This window comes from Heterodontus francisci, chromosome 4 (assembly GCF_036365525.1).
Source record: "Heterodontus francisci isolate sHetFra1 chromosome 4, sHetFra1.hap1, whole genome shotgun sequence".
Taxonomy (NCBI): domain Eukaryota; kingdom Metazoa; phylum Chordata; class Chondrichthyes; order Heterodontiformes; family Heterodontidae; genus Heterodontus; species Heterodontus francisci.
Genome location: NC_090374.1, coordinates 117367538 through 117381525, shown reverse-complemented (window position 1 = coordinate 117381525; position 13988 = coordinate 117367538). Strand labels below are relative to the sequence as shown.

The following is a 13988-nucleotide window of genomic DNA, read 5'->3' as shown; positions in this document are numbered from 1 at the left end:
GATTTTCCAGAATGATACTAGGGTTTGGAAGGATAAATTATGAGGACAGGTGCATAGACTAGACTTGTATTCCCTCAAGTACGGATGATTAAGGGGTGGTCTAATTAAGCTGTCCAAGATGATTAAAAGATATGATAGGGTAGATAGAGAGAAACTATAATTCTCTGGTGAGGAAATCCATAACAAGGGGCATAACCTTCAAATTAGAGATAGGCTGTTCACGGGTGATGTCAGGAAGCACTTCTTCATACAGAGTAGTGGAAATCTGGAAATCTTTCCCCCCCCACCCCACCCCCCAAAAAACTTTTGAGGTTAAGTCAGTTGAAAATTTTAAGATGTAGATTGGTAGATTTTTGTTAGGTAAGAGTATTGAGGGATATGGAACCAATGCGGGTAAATGGAGTTGAGATACAAATCAGCCATGATCTAATTGAATTTGGGAGCAGGCCCGAGGGGCTGAATGGCCTACTGCTATTCTTATGTTCCAAAACAAAAAGTGGAGGGGAGAGTACAAAGGTTGGGGAGCTTGGAGATGGGAGTTGCACAAGAAGTGTACATATAATGCAAGACTTAAAACTCTAATTTTCTTAGAAAAGTAATAGTCTATTTTTCCATCAGTAAACTTAAACAAACTTTCATGTCAGTGTGACTGGTGCATGCAGGCCATTTACATAGTCATGGAGATGGAAAACAGTATATCCTCTAACTCACCAAAAGCCACAGGAGATCTGCTGGTCTGTGGTGTTGCATGTAACCATGTTGCACACCAATTCTGCACATCAAAGTATCTTGCTTCGTTACAGATACAAAGCAATTTTTTAAAATAAGACAACCATTGATCAGGCACCTGAAATTTCTAAGCACTTGCAATAACTCTCAGATTTCAGCAGTAGCTTATAAGTAACTATAAATACCTAGACTTCCTTATTTAGATGATTGACCTTAAACAGACAGCCTGTGTTGTCAGGAGTCACTTTGATTATATATATATATATATATATATATATATATATATATATATATCCAAGGAATAGTTCTGCCTAATACTCCCTAATTGCTTAAGACATTATCAAGCAAAATTGTATGAGTTTCCATCATTTAACCCCAGCCTGCTGCATTCCACAAAGGTACCTGCACAGTTCATACATTGTGAAAGCCATACTAGGCCATAGGTTATTTGATCATCTCCGTCTATGTGCAATGGAAGATATTTCAACAGTCATGTAAGTGAGAAATCATGTACAGCTGACATTGGTACTTGTATCACACTTGCATCAAACAGGTATCACTTGTCCATTAGTAATTTTTTTTTTCATACTTTCAAAAACCAGCTCCTGTGATCATAGGTGTACAATTTCTAGGCCGGAAAACTACATGAGCTACAAGCAGTACCAAATGCAGCCATGTGATGAGATTTAAGCAATTAAGATAAAATATAGAACTGAAAATCCTGGAAATCTGAAATGAAACAAAACAATTGGAAATGCACATCAGGTCAGTCAGCATTTGAAAGAAAAAGACAGCTTCACGCCTCAGATGTAACCTTTCATCATCTTCTGTTTTGAAACCTTGCTTCTGTGTTGGTGTTGATTGGCCTGCTATGCATTTCCACTATTTTCTGTCCTTATTTCAACACTAGGCAATATTGTACATCTCTCTCTCAAAGTCAGCATATCTTCTGCTGTACAAACTGCATACCACTGCAATATTAGTATGTAACAGCACTTTGGATGTATGTATACCACATGGACTGCAATGGTTCAAGAAGGCAGCTCACCACCATCTTCTCAAGGGCAATTAGGAATGGGCAACAAATGCTGGCCTTGCCATTGATGCCCACATCCCATGAACAAATAAAAAAATAACTTTTTTAAAAATCACTTTTGTTTCCTTTTGTACTTTGTGGTGTTTGTTGTTACCTGTACGCATCTGAATTTATGTTTAGAGGATTGATGAACAACGCAAATGGTTGGACGAGGAGGTGGAGAAGGTTCTGCAGCAAAGACAAGCTCTAGCTGAGTTGGAAGAGGATTTGAGGAAAAGGGAAGTTATTGTTGACAAAAAAGAGGCTTTATTACAGGAGAAAAGCCAACTGGAAATCAAAAGGTTACGTTCCAGTCAGGTAAGGACATACCTCTCAACTTGTTTTATTTTTATTGGGATCTCCCAACATTAAACTGCTGAGAAAAACATGCAGGAGAGGAGATGTTCTCAGTCCACGAGCACACGGCTTTCTCATTTCAAAACTGCCTTTCCAGTTTAAAACGCCCCTAGTTGTCCAGCAGGTGGTCACATGACCTGGTTTGACCAGGTCTCTTCTGTGTATTGGGGCAGGGACTGGTTCCCTTTGTTTCCACATTGACTGGTATTATGCAAAAATGTCTTTCCAGTCAGCAGCTTGCAATTTTTAAGTTTTAATGTTCATGTGGCGAAATAATGTGTGCCTCAGTCTTGGCAGGTGGCGGGTTTGCCTGACGCTAGCTAGAAATTTAAAAATGGATAGCAAGAGTTTCTACAGGTATTTAAAAAGGAAAAGAGTAAGTAAAGTGAGTGTTGGTCCTCTAGAAAGTGTGAATGGGGAGCTAACAGTAGATAATCAGTAAATGGTGGATACAATGAACAAATATTTTGCTTCTGCCTTCACTAGAGGATACAAAAAACATTCTGGCAATAGCTGTAATTCAGGAGGTGGAAGCAAGAGAGGAACTTGGTGAAATTACAATCACCAGGGAAGCGGTACTGAGCAAACTGATCGAGTTGCGGTCTGACAAGTTCTCGGGTCCTGATGGACTTCATCCTAGGGTCTTAAAAGAGGTGGCTATTGAGGTGGTAGATAGTCTTAGTGCAAAAGGCTTAAAGGGGCGGAATTCTTCAAGTGCATCCAGGAGAGCTTTTTGAGCCAGCACGTAGAAAGTCCGATAAGAGAAGGGGCGGAACTGGGCCTAATCGTAGGGATTGAAGCCAGACAAGTGGTAGAAGTGTCAGTGGTGGAGCTTTTTGGGGATAGTGACCATAACTCTGTAAGATTTAAGGTAGTTATGGAAAAGGACAAAGGTGGACCAGAAATAAAGGTGCTGAATTGGGGGAAGGCCAATTTCAATATGATAAAACAGGATCTGGCCAAAGTGGACTGGGAGCAGCTACTTGTAGGAAAGCCTACATCAGACTAGTGGGAGTCATTCAAAAAGGAAATAGTGAGAGTTCAGAGCCAACTTGTTCCCGTAAAGGTGAAGGGTAGGACCAATAAGTCCAGGGAACCTGGATGTCAAGGGATATAGAGGATTGGATAAGGGGAAAAAAGGAGGCTTATGGAAGATTCGGAGCGCTGAAAACAGCGGAGACACTAGAGGAGTATGGGGGGGGGGGGGGTACTTAAAAAAAGTAATTAGGAGAGCGAAGAGGGGGCTTGAAAAAACATTGGCAGGCAAGATAAAGGAAAATCCCAAGGCGTTTTATAAGTATATTAAGGGCAAGAGGATAACCAGGGAAAGAGTAGGGCCCATTAAGGACCAAAGTGGCAATCTGTGTGTGGAGCCGGAGGACAAAGGTGAAGTTTTAAATGATTACTTTTCATCTGTGTTTACGATGTAGGTGTCGAGATCAGGGAGCAGGATTGTGATATACTTGAACAAATGAGCTTTGAAAGGGAGGAGGTATTAGTGGTTTTAGTGGGCTTAAAAGTGGATAAATCCCCAGGCCCAGATGAAATGTATCCCAGGCTGTTATGTGAGGCAAGGGAGGAGATTGCAGGGGCTCTGACACAAATTTTCAAATCCTCTCTGGCCATAGGAAAGGTGCCAGAGGACTGGAGGACAGCGGATGTGGTACCATTATTCAAGAAGGGTAGCAGGGATAAACCAGGTAATTACAAGCCGGTGAGTCTAACATCAGTGGTAGGGAAACTATTGGAAAAAATTCTGAGGGACAGGATTAATCTCCACTTGGAGAGACAGGGATTAATCAAGGATAGTCAGCATGGCTTTGTCGGGGGAGATCGTGTCTAACAAGTTTGAATTTTTCGAGGAGGGGACTAGATGTGTAGATGAAGTAAAGCAGTTGATGTAGTCTACATGGACTTCAGTAAGGCTTTTGATAAGGTCTCGCATGGGAGATTGGTTAGGAAGGTAAGAGCTCATGGGATCCAGGGCAATTTGGCCAATTGGATTCAAAATTGGCTTAGTGGCAGGAGGCAGAGGGTGATGGTCGAAGGTTGCTTTTGCGATTGGAAGCCTGTGACCAGTGGTGTACCGCAGGGATCGGTGCTGGGACCCTTGCGGTTTGTAGTGTATATTAATGTTTTAGATGTGAATGTAGGAGGTATGATCAGTAAGTTTGCAGATGACACAAAAATTGGTGGTGTCATAAATAGTGAGGAAGAAAGCCTTAGATTACAGGACGATATAGATGGGCTGGTAAGATGGGCAGAGCAGTGGCAAATGGAATTTAATCCTGAGAAGTGTGAGGTGATGCATTTTGGGAAGACTAACAAGGCAAGGGAATATACAATGGATGGTAGGACCCTAGGAAGTACAGAGGGACCTTGGTGTACTTGTCCATAGATCACTGAAGGCAGCAGCACAGGTAGATAAGGTGATTAGGAAGGCATATGGGATACTTGCCTTTATTAGCCGAGGCATAGAATATAAGAGCAGGGAGGTTATGATGGAGCTATATAAAGAGTTCGGTAGGCCACAGCTGAAGTACTCTGCACAGTTCTGGTCGCCACACTATAGGAAGGATGTGATTCCACTGGAGAGGGTGCAGAGGAGATTCACCAGGATTTTGCCTAGGCTGGAGCATTTCAGCTATGAAGAGAGACTGGATGGGCTTGAGTTGTTTTCCTTAGAGCAGAGAAGGCTGAGGGGGGATCTGATTAAGGTATACAAATTTATGAGGGGCATTGATAGGATAGATAGGAAGAAACTTTTTCCCTTAGCGGAGGTGTCAATAACCAGGGGGCATAGATTTAAGGTAAGGGGCAGGAAGCTTAGAGGGGATTTGAGGAAAAATGTTTTCACCCAGAGGGTGGTTGGAATCTGGAACGTCCTGCCTGAAGGGGTGGCAGAGGCAGGAACCCCCACAACATTTAAGAAGTATTTAGATGAGCACTTGAAATGCCATAGCATACAAGGCTACGGGCCAAGTGCTAGAAAATGGGATTAGAATAGTTAGATGCTTGATGGCCAGCGCGGACACGAGGGGCCGAAGGGCCTGTTTCTGTGCTGTATAACTCTATGACTCTATGACTCTTTCCAGGCCTTGAACAAAGACATTTTAAATTTATCCACTCGTTTAAACACAATAGAAAAGGAATTATCGGACAAAAGCTCTCAACTTCAGAACAGTACTACAGAGGAAAGAAAAACCATTTCAGAAGAGATGCAAGTACTTCAACGGGAACGTGCCCAACTGCTGAAAAGAAGGCACTGTCTGGATGAGAAATTAGAGCTTGGAAATGTTCTGTCCACTGAGGTATAATCATTATTTTTGTTTATGTTTGGTGATTAACAAATTGCTTTTACATAGGTCTAAAATAATAGAGGTTTGAGTGTATGTTAAAGTCAGTAATGCACTGGAAGCATCAACTGATGTAGACATGAATGCAACCATAAGCAATTTCTCTTAACTAGCAGAAACCTGCAAAACATTTGCATTGAAATTAGTATCTTTATTGCAAAAGTACTTCTTTTGAATCCTCATCCCGTGCCATTCCATCCTCCTCATGCCTTACACATGCCATTTCTTTCATCTCCCTCATATCATCTCCATTCCAGCCCTTCTTCCTATGCTTATGCCATCCCCATCCCGTTTCACCAGTTCCCCCCCGCCCCCCCCAACAATCCCTGCAGACAGGGTAACTATGTTGTTGGGCTCTCCTTACCTTCTACTTTTTTTTCCTCCATCAACCATCGCCCCTTCCCGCCGTGGGTACAGTCTAGCCGCCGTGGAGGCAACCCCAGTTCCACAATTAATGTAGAAAATACCACGAGGGGTTTGTGTTTCCAGATGTAATTTTTGGGGGTGGGGACAGCGTGTGCTCAGCTTCACTCCCCAAATCCTGAATGTTGGGAGAATGAGAGGAGAGAGTCGGCACGTCACCTGACTGTACCCTGGGGTGAGAGAGTTGGCACCTTGCCTGCCCATATCCCAGGGAGCCTACCTTCCACTTTTTTTTGCCTCGCAGTTAGCAAACATTTTCCTGAAACGTTTTTTCAAATTTGTCAACATCTTATGCTGTTAAAAAAGATTTCATTTCCACTATTCACCTCCATCCCAGTTGCCATTCACCCGCCTCCCATGCCGCTCTCCTCCCGTGCCGTTCCCATCTCCCTAACCCCGCCATCCAATTTCTCCAGCCAGGGTAACTTTGTTGGGCTCCCCTTATCTTCCTCTGTTTCTTCTTTCTCCACCAACCCCCTCCCGACTGCTGCGGCGAGCACCCCAAGTTCCACAATTAATGTAGAAAATACCACAAGGGCTTTGTGTTTCCAGATGTATTTTTGCAGGTGGGGACAGCGTGTGCTCGGCTTCACTCCCCAAACCCCTTATGTTGGGAGGATGAGAGGAGACTTTGTGGAGCAGTCAGGGTGAGAGAGTGTCAGCATCTCGCCTGACCGCACCCTGGGGGACTTACCTTCCGCTGTTCTTTTTTTTCCTCGCAGTTAGCGCACACTTCCCTGGAACAACATTTTTAGAAGTTTGTCATGCATCTCATCCTGCTTAACAAAAAATTAATTTACACTATTCAGCTGCATCCCAGTCGAAAATGGCACCAATAACGAAACCCAGGCACTGCCCACCAAATAAACCCACCAACATATGTAATTCTTATTGTAACATTTTAATATAACATGAAGGTACCGAATTTACTGAATGTAACAATTTTTGATCTATTTGATGGAAGCTACCTGCAATAAAGGGGGAAGGTCCAAAAGCAACAGACGCAACCCTTAAACTGGCCAATCAAAACAGTCTAGACAGACAAAGACCAGCTTATTGTTATTATAGATTCCTTGATATGCTACAGCCTTGAAATATACTGGCACTTTTTTTTAAATTTCATATTAATTGATCTCCTATGATACTGCATACAGTGAATCCAAGAGTAAGTATAGTTTTCAAGTGAATCACTGTGATAAAGCAGGGAATAATAGGACCAGGATGCATCAGTAATTTTCAGCCCTCTTTTTAAAGTCATGCACCTTTCCTTATTTTGACATAGCCATTATAAATTTCTATGTTGACTTGCATAATAGAAACACACTTCGTAAATTCATCATGTTATAATTACATCCTTCCGCCACTTGTAACACTGTAATTTTAGAGTCATAGTCATAGATGCATTAATGGCACAGAAGGAGGCCATTTGGCCCATCGAGTCCATGCCGACTTACCACGGAGCTATGCTGTCAGTCCCACACCCCGGCTCGATCCCCATAGCCCTGCAAGTCTATTTCACTCAGGTGGCCGTCCAACTGCCTCTTGAAGTCATTGATTGTCTCTGCTTCCACCACCCTGTGGGCAGAGATCCAGGTCATTACCACCCGCTGCTTAATAAAAGCTCTTCCTCATATTCCCCCTGCATCTTTTGCCCAAAACTTTCAAGCTGTGTCCTCCAGTCCTTATACCATTTGTTAATGGGAACAGCTTTTCCTTGTCTACCTTATCTAAGCCTGTCATAATCTTATACACTGCTATTAAATCTCCCTTCAATCTCCTTTGTTCCAAGGAGAACAACTCCAGCTTATCCAACCTAACCTTGTAACTAAAATCCTCCATCCCTGCAACCATTCTGGTAAATCTCCTCTGCACCCTCTCAAGGACTCTCACATTCTTCCTGAAGTGTGGTGACCAGAACTGGACACAAAACTCCAGTTGGGGCCTAATCAGAGCTTTCTAAAGGTTCAGCATAATTTCCCTGCTTTTGTACTCAATAGCTCTATTTATGAAGCTCAAGATCCCATATGCTTTACTAACCACTCTCTCAATATGTCCAGCCACCTTTAAAGATCAATGCACATGAACCTCCGGGTCCCTCTAATCCTGCACACTCAATAGAACTGTGCCACTCAGTCTATATTGCCTCTCCCTATTCTTTCTGCCAAAATGCATGATCTCACACTTATCAATATTAAATTCCATCTGCCACTTGTCTGCCCATTCTGCTAGCCTATTTATGTCCTGTTGCTGATGGTTCATATCATCCTCACTGTTTGCTGCACCTCCAAGTTTGGTCCTTTCAGCAAATTTTGAGATTCTAATCTATATTCCAAGATCCAAGTCATTTATAGATATCAAAAAAGCAGAGGTCCCAGTATTGACCCTTGGGGAACACCAGTCAGAAAAACAACCATTTACCACGACTCGCTGTTTTCTGTCCTTAAGCCAATTTTTTTTTAATCCATTTGGACATTGACTCTCCTATTCCATGAGCTTCAATTTTCTTAACCAATCTTTTATGTGGTACTTTATAAAATGCTTTATTAAAATCCATATAACCAATATCCACCGCATTCCCTTCATCAATCTTCTGTTACTTCATCAAAAAATTCAATTAGATTAGTCAAATATGATCTGCCTTTGACAAATCCATGCTGGATATCCTCAATTAACTCAAACCTCTCTAAGTGTCTGTTGATATTGTTTCAAAAATCTTACCCACCACTGATGTTAAACTAACTGACCTGCAGTTACTAGGCCTGACCTTACAACCTTTCTTGAATAAGTGTGTCACATTTGCCGCTCTCCAATCCTCTGGCACCTCCCCTGTATCCAGGGAAGATTGGAAGATTATAGCAAGCCCTTCTGCTATCTCCATCCCCACTTCCTTTAACAACCTGGGATGCAAACCATCCGGACCAGGTGACTTATCTACCCTAAGCATAGCTAGCCTTTTTAGTGCCTCATTCCTCTCAACGTTTACCCTGTCCATTGCCTCTACTCTCTCTGCTTCTAGTGATATTTTGTCAGCCTCAATTTCCTTAGTAAACACTGATACAAAGTGCTCATTAAGCCTTGTCCTGCACCTCTAAGCATATATTACCTTCTCTGTCCCTAATAGGTCCCACTCCTCCTCTTACTACTTGCTTACTATTTTCATGCCAGTAGAAGAAAAGGGTTCCCTTTTATGTTGACTGCTATTCTATTTTCATATTCTCTCTTTGCCAATCTTATTTTCCTCTTTACCTTTCCTCTCAACTTATTGTATATGCCCTCTTTCTCCCTTGATGAGTTCACCTGACTTGCATCATACGGCCTCTTTTTTAATTTCATCATCATCTCTATCTCCCTCATCAACCAAGGAGCCCTGTTCTTGGTTTGTCTACCTTTCACACTGGTTGGAATGTTTCTAGCCTGTACCTGAAGCATCTCTTCCTTAAAGATAGCCCATTGTTCTGATACAGCTATTCCAGCCAATCTTTGGTTCCATTCTACTCTGGCTAGATCCCTTCTCATTGTGTTGAAATTAGACCTCTTCCAATCTTTACATTCTACCTTATTTTGTTCCTTGCTTTTCTGCATTACTAGTCTAAACCCTACGATACGATGGTGACTCTTACCCAAGTGCTCCCCAACAGATGCTTGGTCCACTTGACCCACCTCATTTCCCAGCACCAGATCCAGCAATGCCTCTTTTCTAGTTGGACTGAGAACATACTGATCAAGGAAGTTCTCCTGCACACATTTTAGAAAATCCTCCCCCTCCCTACCCTTTACTCTAAAATTATCCCAATCGATATTTGGAATCCTTCAGCAAATGGGTTATTTATTTATTTAGAGATACAGCACTGAAACAGGCCCTTCGGCCCACCGAGTCTGTGCCGACCAACAGCCACCCATTTATACTAACCCTACGGTAATCCCATATTCCCTACTGCCTACCTACACTAGGGGCAATTTACAATGGCCAATTTGCCTATCACCTGCAAGTCTTTGGCTGTGGGAGGAAACTGGAGCACCCGGCAAAAACCCACGCAGTCACAGGGAGAACTTGCAAACTCCGCACAGGCAGTACCCAGAATTGAACCCGGGTCCCTGGAGCTGTGAGGCTGCGGTGCTAACCACTGCGCCGCCCTGTATGGAATGTGTATATTTTTTGACTTTGGGTTTCCAAGAGCACCGATCACATTCCCAAGCGCCAGGAGACCACTGTTTATTCGAACCGATGCCTTAAATCGTTCACCTGTGTTTCCTGTTTTGGTAACCTTTTCTGAACCAGCTAGATCAGGGTTGTCCAACCTTTTCGCGTGATCGGGGGGGTAACATTATAATTTTACCCTGACATAGGGGACCGGTGAGACAATTTCGGAAAGATAAAGGCATTAAAGTTTATCTTATTAATCAGAAGCTTTAAATGAGAAGATCAATTTACTTTCTCATCACAAGTTTTTTTATTCGTTCCTGAGGTGTGGGCTTTGCTGGCTAGGCCAGCATTTATTGCCCATCCCTAAATGTTCTTGAGAAGGTGGTGAGTTGCTTTCTTGAACTGCTGCAGTCCTTATGGGGTAGATACATCTACAGTGCTGTTAGGAAGGGAGTTCCAGGATTTTGAGCCAGGAAGGAACGGCAATATAGTTCCAAGTCAGGATGGTGTGTGGCTTGGAGGGGAACTTGCAGGTGGTGGTGTTCCCATGCATCTGCTGCCCTTGTCCTTCTAGGTGGTAGAGGTCGCAGGTTTGGAAGGTGCGGCCTGAGTAGCCTTGGTCCGTTGCTGCAGTGCATCGTGTAGATGGTTCACACTGCTGCCACTGTGCGTCATTGGTGGAAGGAGTGAATGTTTTTGGATGGGATGCTTTGTCCTGGATGGTGTCGAGCTTCTTGAGTGTTGTTGGGGCAGTACCCATCCAGGCAAGTGGAGAATATTCCATCACACTCCTGACTTGTGCCTTGTAGATGGTGGATAGGCTTTGGGGAGTCAGGATGTGAGTTACTCACCACAGGATTTCGAGCCTCTGACCTGCTGTTGTAGCCACAGTATTTATATGGCTACTCCAGTTCCGTTTCTGGTCAGTAGTAACCCACAGAATGTTGATAGTGGGGGATTCAGTGATGGTAATGCAATTGAATGTCAAGGGGAGATGGTTAGATTCTCTCTTGTTGGACACTGATTTAGTAAGATACCTGGCATTTTTTAGCTTGCACAATAATCAATGTTTGCCCGCACATCCTGTAGCGATGCAGAGTATTCCAGATACCATCTGTCAGGAATGATCTTGATCACTCTGTCCCCCTCTGTGTGTGTGTGTGTGTCTCTCTTTCTCTCTCCCCCTGTATCCCTCCACTCTTGTTCCTCGCTCTCGGTGTTGTTGACCCCCCCCCCCCCCCCCCCATGTCATCCTGGCTGTCTGTCCCCCCTCTTTCTTTCCCCTCCCCTCTCTCTTAATCCCCTCCTCCCTCTCTGTCCCCTCTTCCCTCCCTCTCTGTCCCCTCTTCCCTCTCTCTCGGTCCCACCCTCCCTCTCTCTCTCTCCTCTCTCTCTCTCTCCTCTCTCTCTCTCCCCCCCCTCGCTCTCTCTCTCTCTCGGTCCAACCCTCTGTCCGCCCATCTCTCTCTCTGTCCCCCCCTCCCTCTCTCTCTGTCCCCCTCCCTCTCTCTCTGTCCCGCCCCCTCTCTCTCTGTCCCGCCCCCCTCTCTCTGTTCCCCCCCTCTCTCTGTTCCCCCCCTCTCTCTGTTCCCCCTCTCGCTCTGTCCCCCCTCTCGCTCTGTCCCCCCCTCTCTCTCTCATCCCCCTCTCGCTCTGTCCCCCTCTCCCTCTTTCTCTCTCTCGCCCTGACCCCCTCTCTCTCTGTCCCCCCCCTCTCTCTCTGTCCCCCCCCTCTCTCTCTGTCCCCCCCTCTCTCTCTGTCCCCCCCTCGCTCTTGCTCTGTCCCCCCCCTCCCTCTCTCTCTTTCTCTGTCCCCCCCTCTCTCTTTCTCTGTCCCCCCTCTCTCTCTCTCTCTCTGTCCCCCCCCTCTCTCTCTCTGTCCCCCCCTCTCCCCCCTCTCTCTCTCTCTCTCTCTGTCCCCCCCCTCTCTCTCTCTCTCTCTGTCCCCCCTCTCTCTCTCTCTGTCCCCCCTCTCTCTCTCTCTCTCTGTCCCCCCCTCCCTCTCTATCTTTCTCTGTCCCCCCTCTCTCTCTTTCTCTGTCCCCCCCTCTCTCTGTCCCCCCACTCTACCCCCTCTCTCTCTCTCTCTGTCCCCCCTCTCTCTCTCTCTCTCTGTCCCCCCTCCCTCTCTCTCTTTCTCTGTCCCCCCTCTCTCTCTTTCTCTGTCCCCCCTCTCTCTGTCCCCCCACTCTCTCTGTCCCCCCACTCTCTCTGTCCCCCCACTCTCTCTGTCCCCCCCCCTCTCTCTCTCCCCCCCCGTCCCCCTCTCTCTGTCCCCCCCCCCCCCTCTCTCAGTCCCCCCCTCTCTCTCTGTCCCCCCCCTCTCTCTCTGTCCCCCCCTCTCCCTCTCTCTCTCTCTCTGTCCCCCCCCTCTCTCTCTCTCTCTGTCCCCCCCCTCTCTCTCTCTCTCTCTCTGTCTCCACCCCTCTCTCTCTCTCTCTCTGTCCCCCCCTCTCTCTCTCTCTCTCTGTCCCCCCCCCTCTCTCTCTCTCTCTGTCCCCCCCCTCGCTCTCTCTCTCTGTCCCCCCCCTCTCCTCCCTCTCTCCCCTCTCTCTCTCTCTCTCTCTCTGTCCCCCCCCTCTCTCTCTCTCTCTGTCCCCTCTCTCTGTCCCCCCCCCTCTCTCGCTCTCTCTCTCTCTCTCTCTGTCCCCCCCTTTCTCTCTCTCTGTCCCCCCCTCTCTCTCTCTCTGTCCCCCCCTCTCTCTGTCCCCCTCTCTCTCTCTCTGTCTCTCTGTCCCCCCCCCCTCTCTCTCTCTGTCCCCCCCTCTCTCTCTCTCTCTGTCCCCCCTCTCTCCCTCTCTCTGTCCCCCCTCTCTCTCTCTCTCTCTCTCTCTGTCCCCCCTCTCTTTCTCTCTCTGTGTCCCCCCTCTCTCTCTCTCTCTCTGTCCCCCCCTCTCTCTCTGTCCCTCTCTCTCTCTCTCTGTCCCCCCCCTCTCTCTCTCTCTCTCTGTCCCCCCCCTCTCTCTCTCTCTCTCTGTCCCCCCCTCTCTCTCTCTCTCTCTGTCCCCCCTCTCTCTCTCTCTCTCTGTCCCCCCCTCTCTCTCTCTCTCTCTGTCCCCCCTCTCTCTCTCTCTCTCTGTCCCCCCTCTCTCTCTCTCTCTGTCCCCCCCTCTCTCTCTCTCTCTGTCCCCCCCCCCCCCTCTCTCTCTCTCTCTGTCCCCCCCTCTCTCTCTCTCTCTCCCGCCCCTCACTCTCACTCTGGTCCCCCCCCCCTCTCTCTCTGTGTCACCCCCCCCCCTCTCTCTCTGTGTCACCCCCCCCCCTCTCTCTCTGTGTCACCCCCCCCCCCTCTCTCTCTGTGTCACCCCCCCCCCCTCTCTCTCTGTCACCCCCCCTCTCTCTCTCTGTCCCCCCCCCTCTCTCTCTCTGTCCCCCCCCCTCTCTCTCTCTCTCTGTCCCTCTCTCTCTCTCTCTGTCCCCCTCTCTCTCTCTGACCCCCCCATCTCTGTCTCTCTCTCTCCCGCCTCTCTCTCTCTCTCCCGCCCCTCTCTCTCTCCCGCCCCTCACTCTCACTCTGGTCCCCCCCCTCTCTCTCTGTCACCCCCCCTCTCTCTCTCTGTCCCCCCTCTCTCTCTCTCTCTCTCTCTCTGTCCCCCCTCTCTCTCTCTCTGTCCCCCTCTCTCTCTCTCTCTGTCCCCCTCTCTCTCTCTCTCTGTCCCCCTCTCTCTCTCTCTCTGTCCCCCCCTCTCTCTCTCTCTCTCTGTCCCCCCCTCTCTCTCTCTGTCCCCCCTCTCTCTCTCTGTCCCCCCCCTCTCTCTCTCTCTGTCCCCCCCCTCTCTCTCTCTGTCCCCCCCCTCTCTCTCTCTCTGTCCCCCCCTCTCTCTCTCTCTGTCCCCCCCTCTCTCTCTCTCTCTCTCTGTCCCCCCCTCTCTCTCTCTCTCTCTGTCCCCCCCTCTCTCTCTCT

At 47.1% G+C, this 13988-nt stretch overlaps 1 protein-coding gene across 5 annotated transcripts in view; it reads left to right on the top strand.

Moving 5' to 3' along the window:
- Positions 1 to 13988, top strand: part of LOC137369208 (kinesin-like protein KIF27) — a 213962-nt gene that overhangs the window by 165442 nt on the left and 34532 nt on the right. For all 5 annotated transcript variants that reach the window (XM_068030028.1, XM_068030026.1, XM_068030027.1 and 2 more), the window contains exons 13-14: positions 1946 to 2122; positions 5257 to 5472. In XM_068030028.1, the coding sequence (XP_067886129.1) occupies positions 1946 to 2122; positions 5257 to 5472 (393 nt within the window). The remainder of the gene's footprint in view (positions 1 to 1945; positions 2123 to 5256; positions 5473 to 13988) is intronic.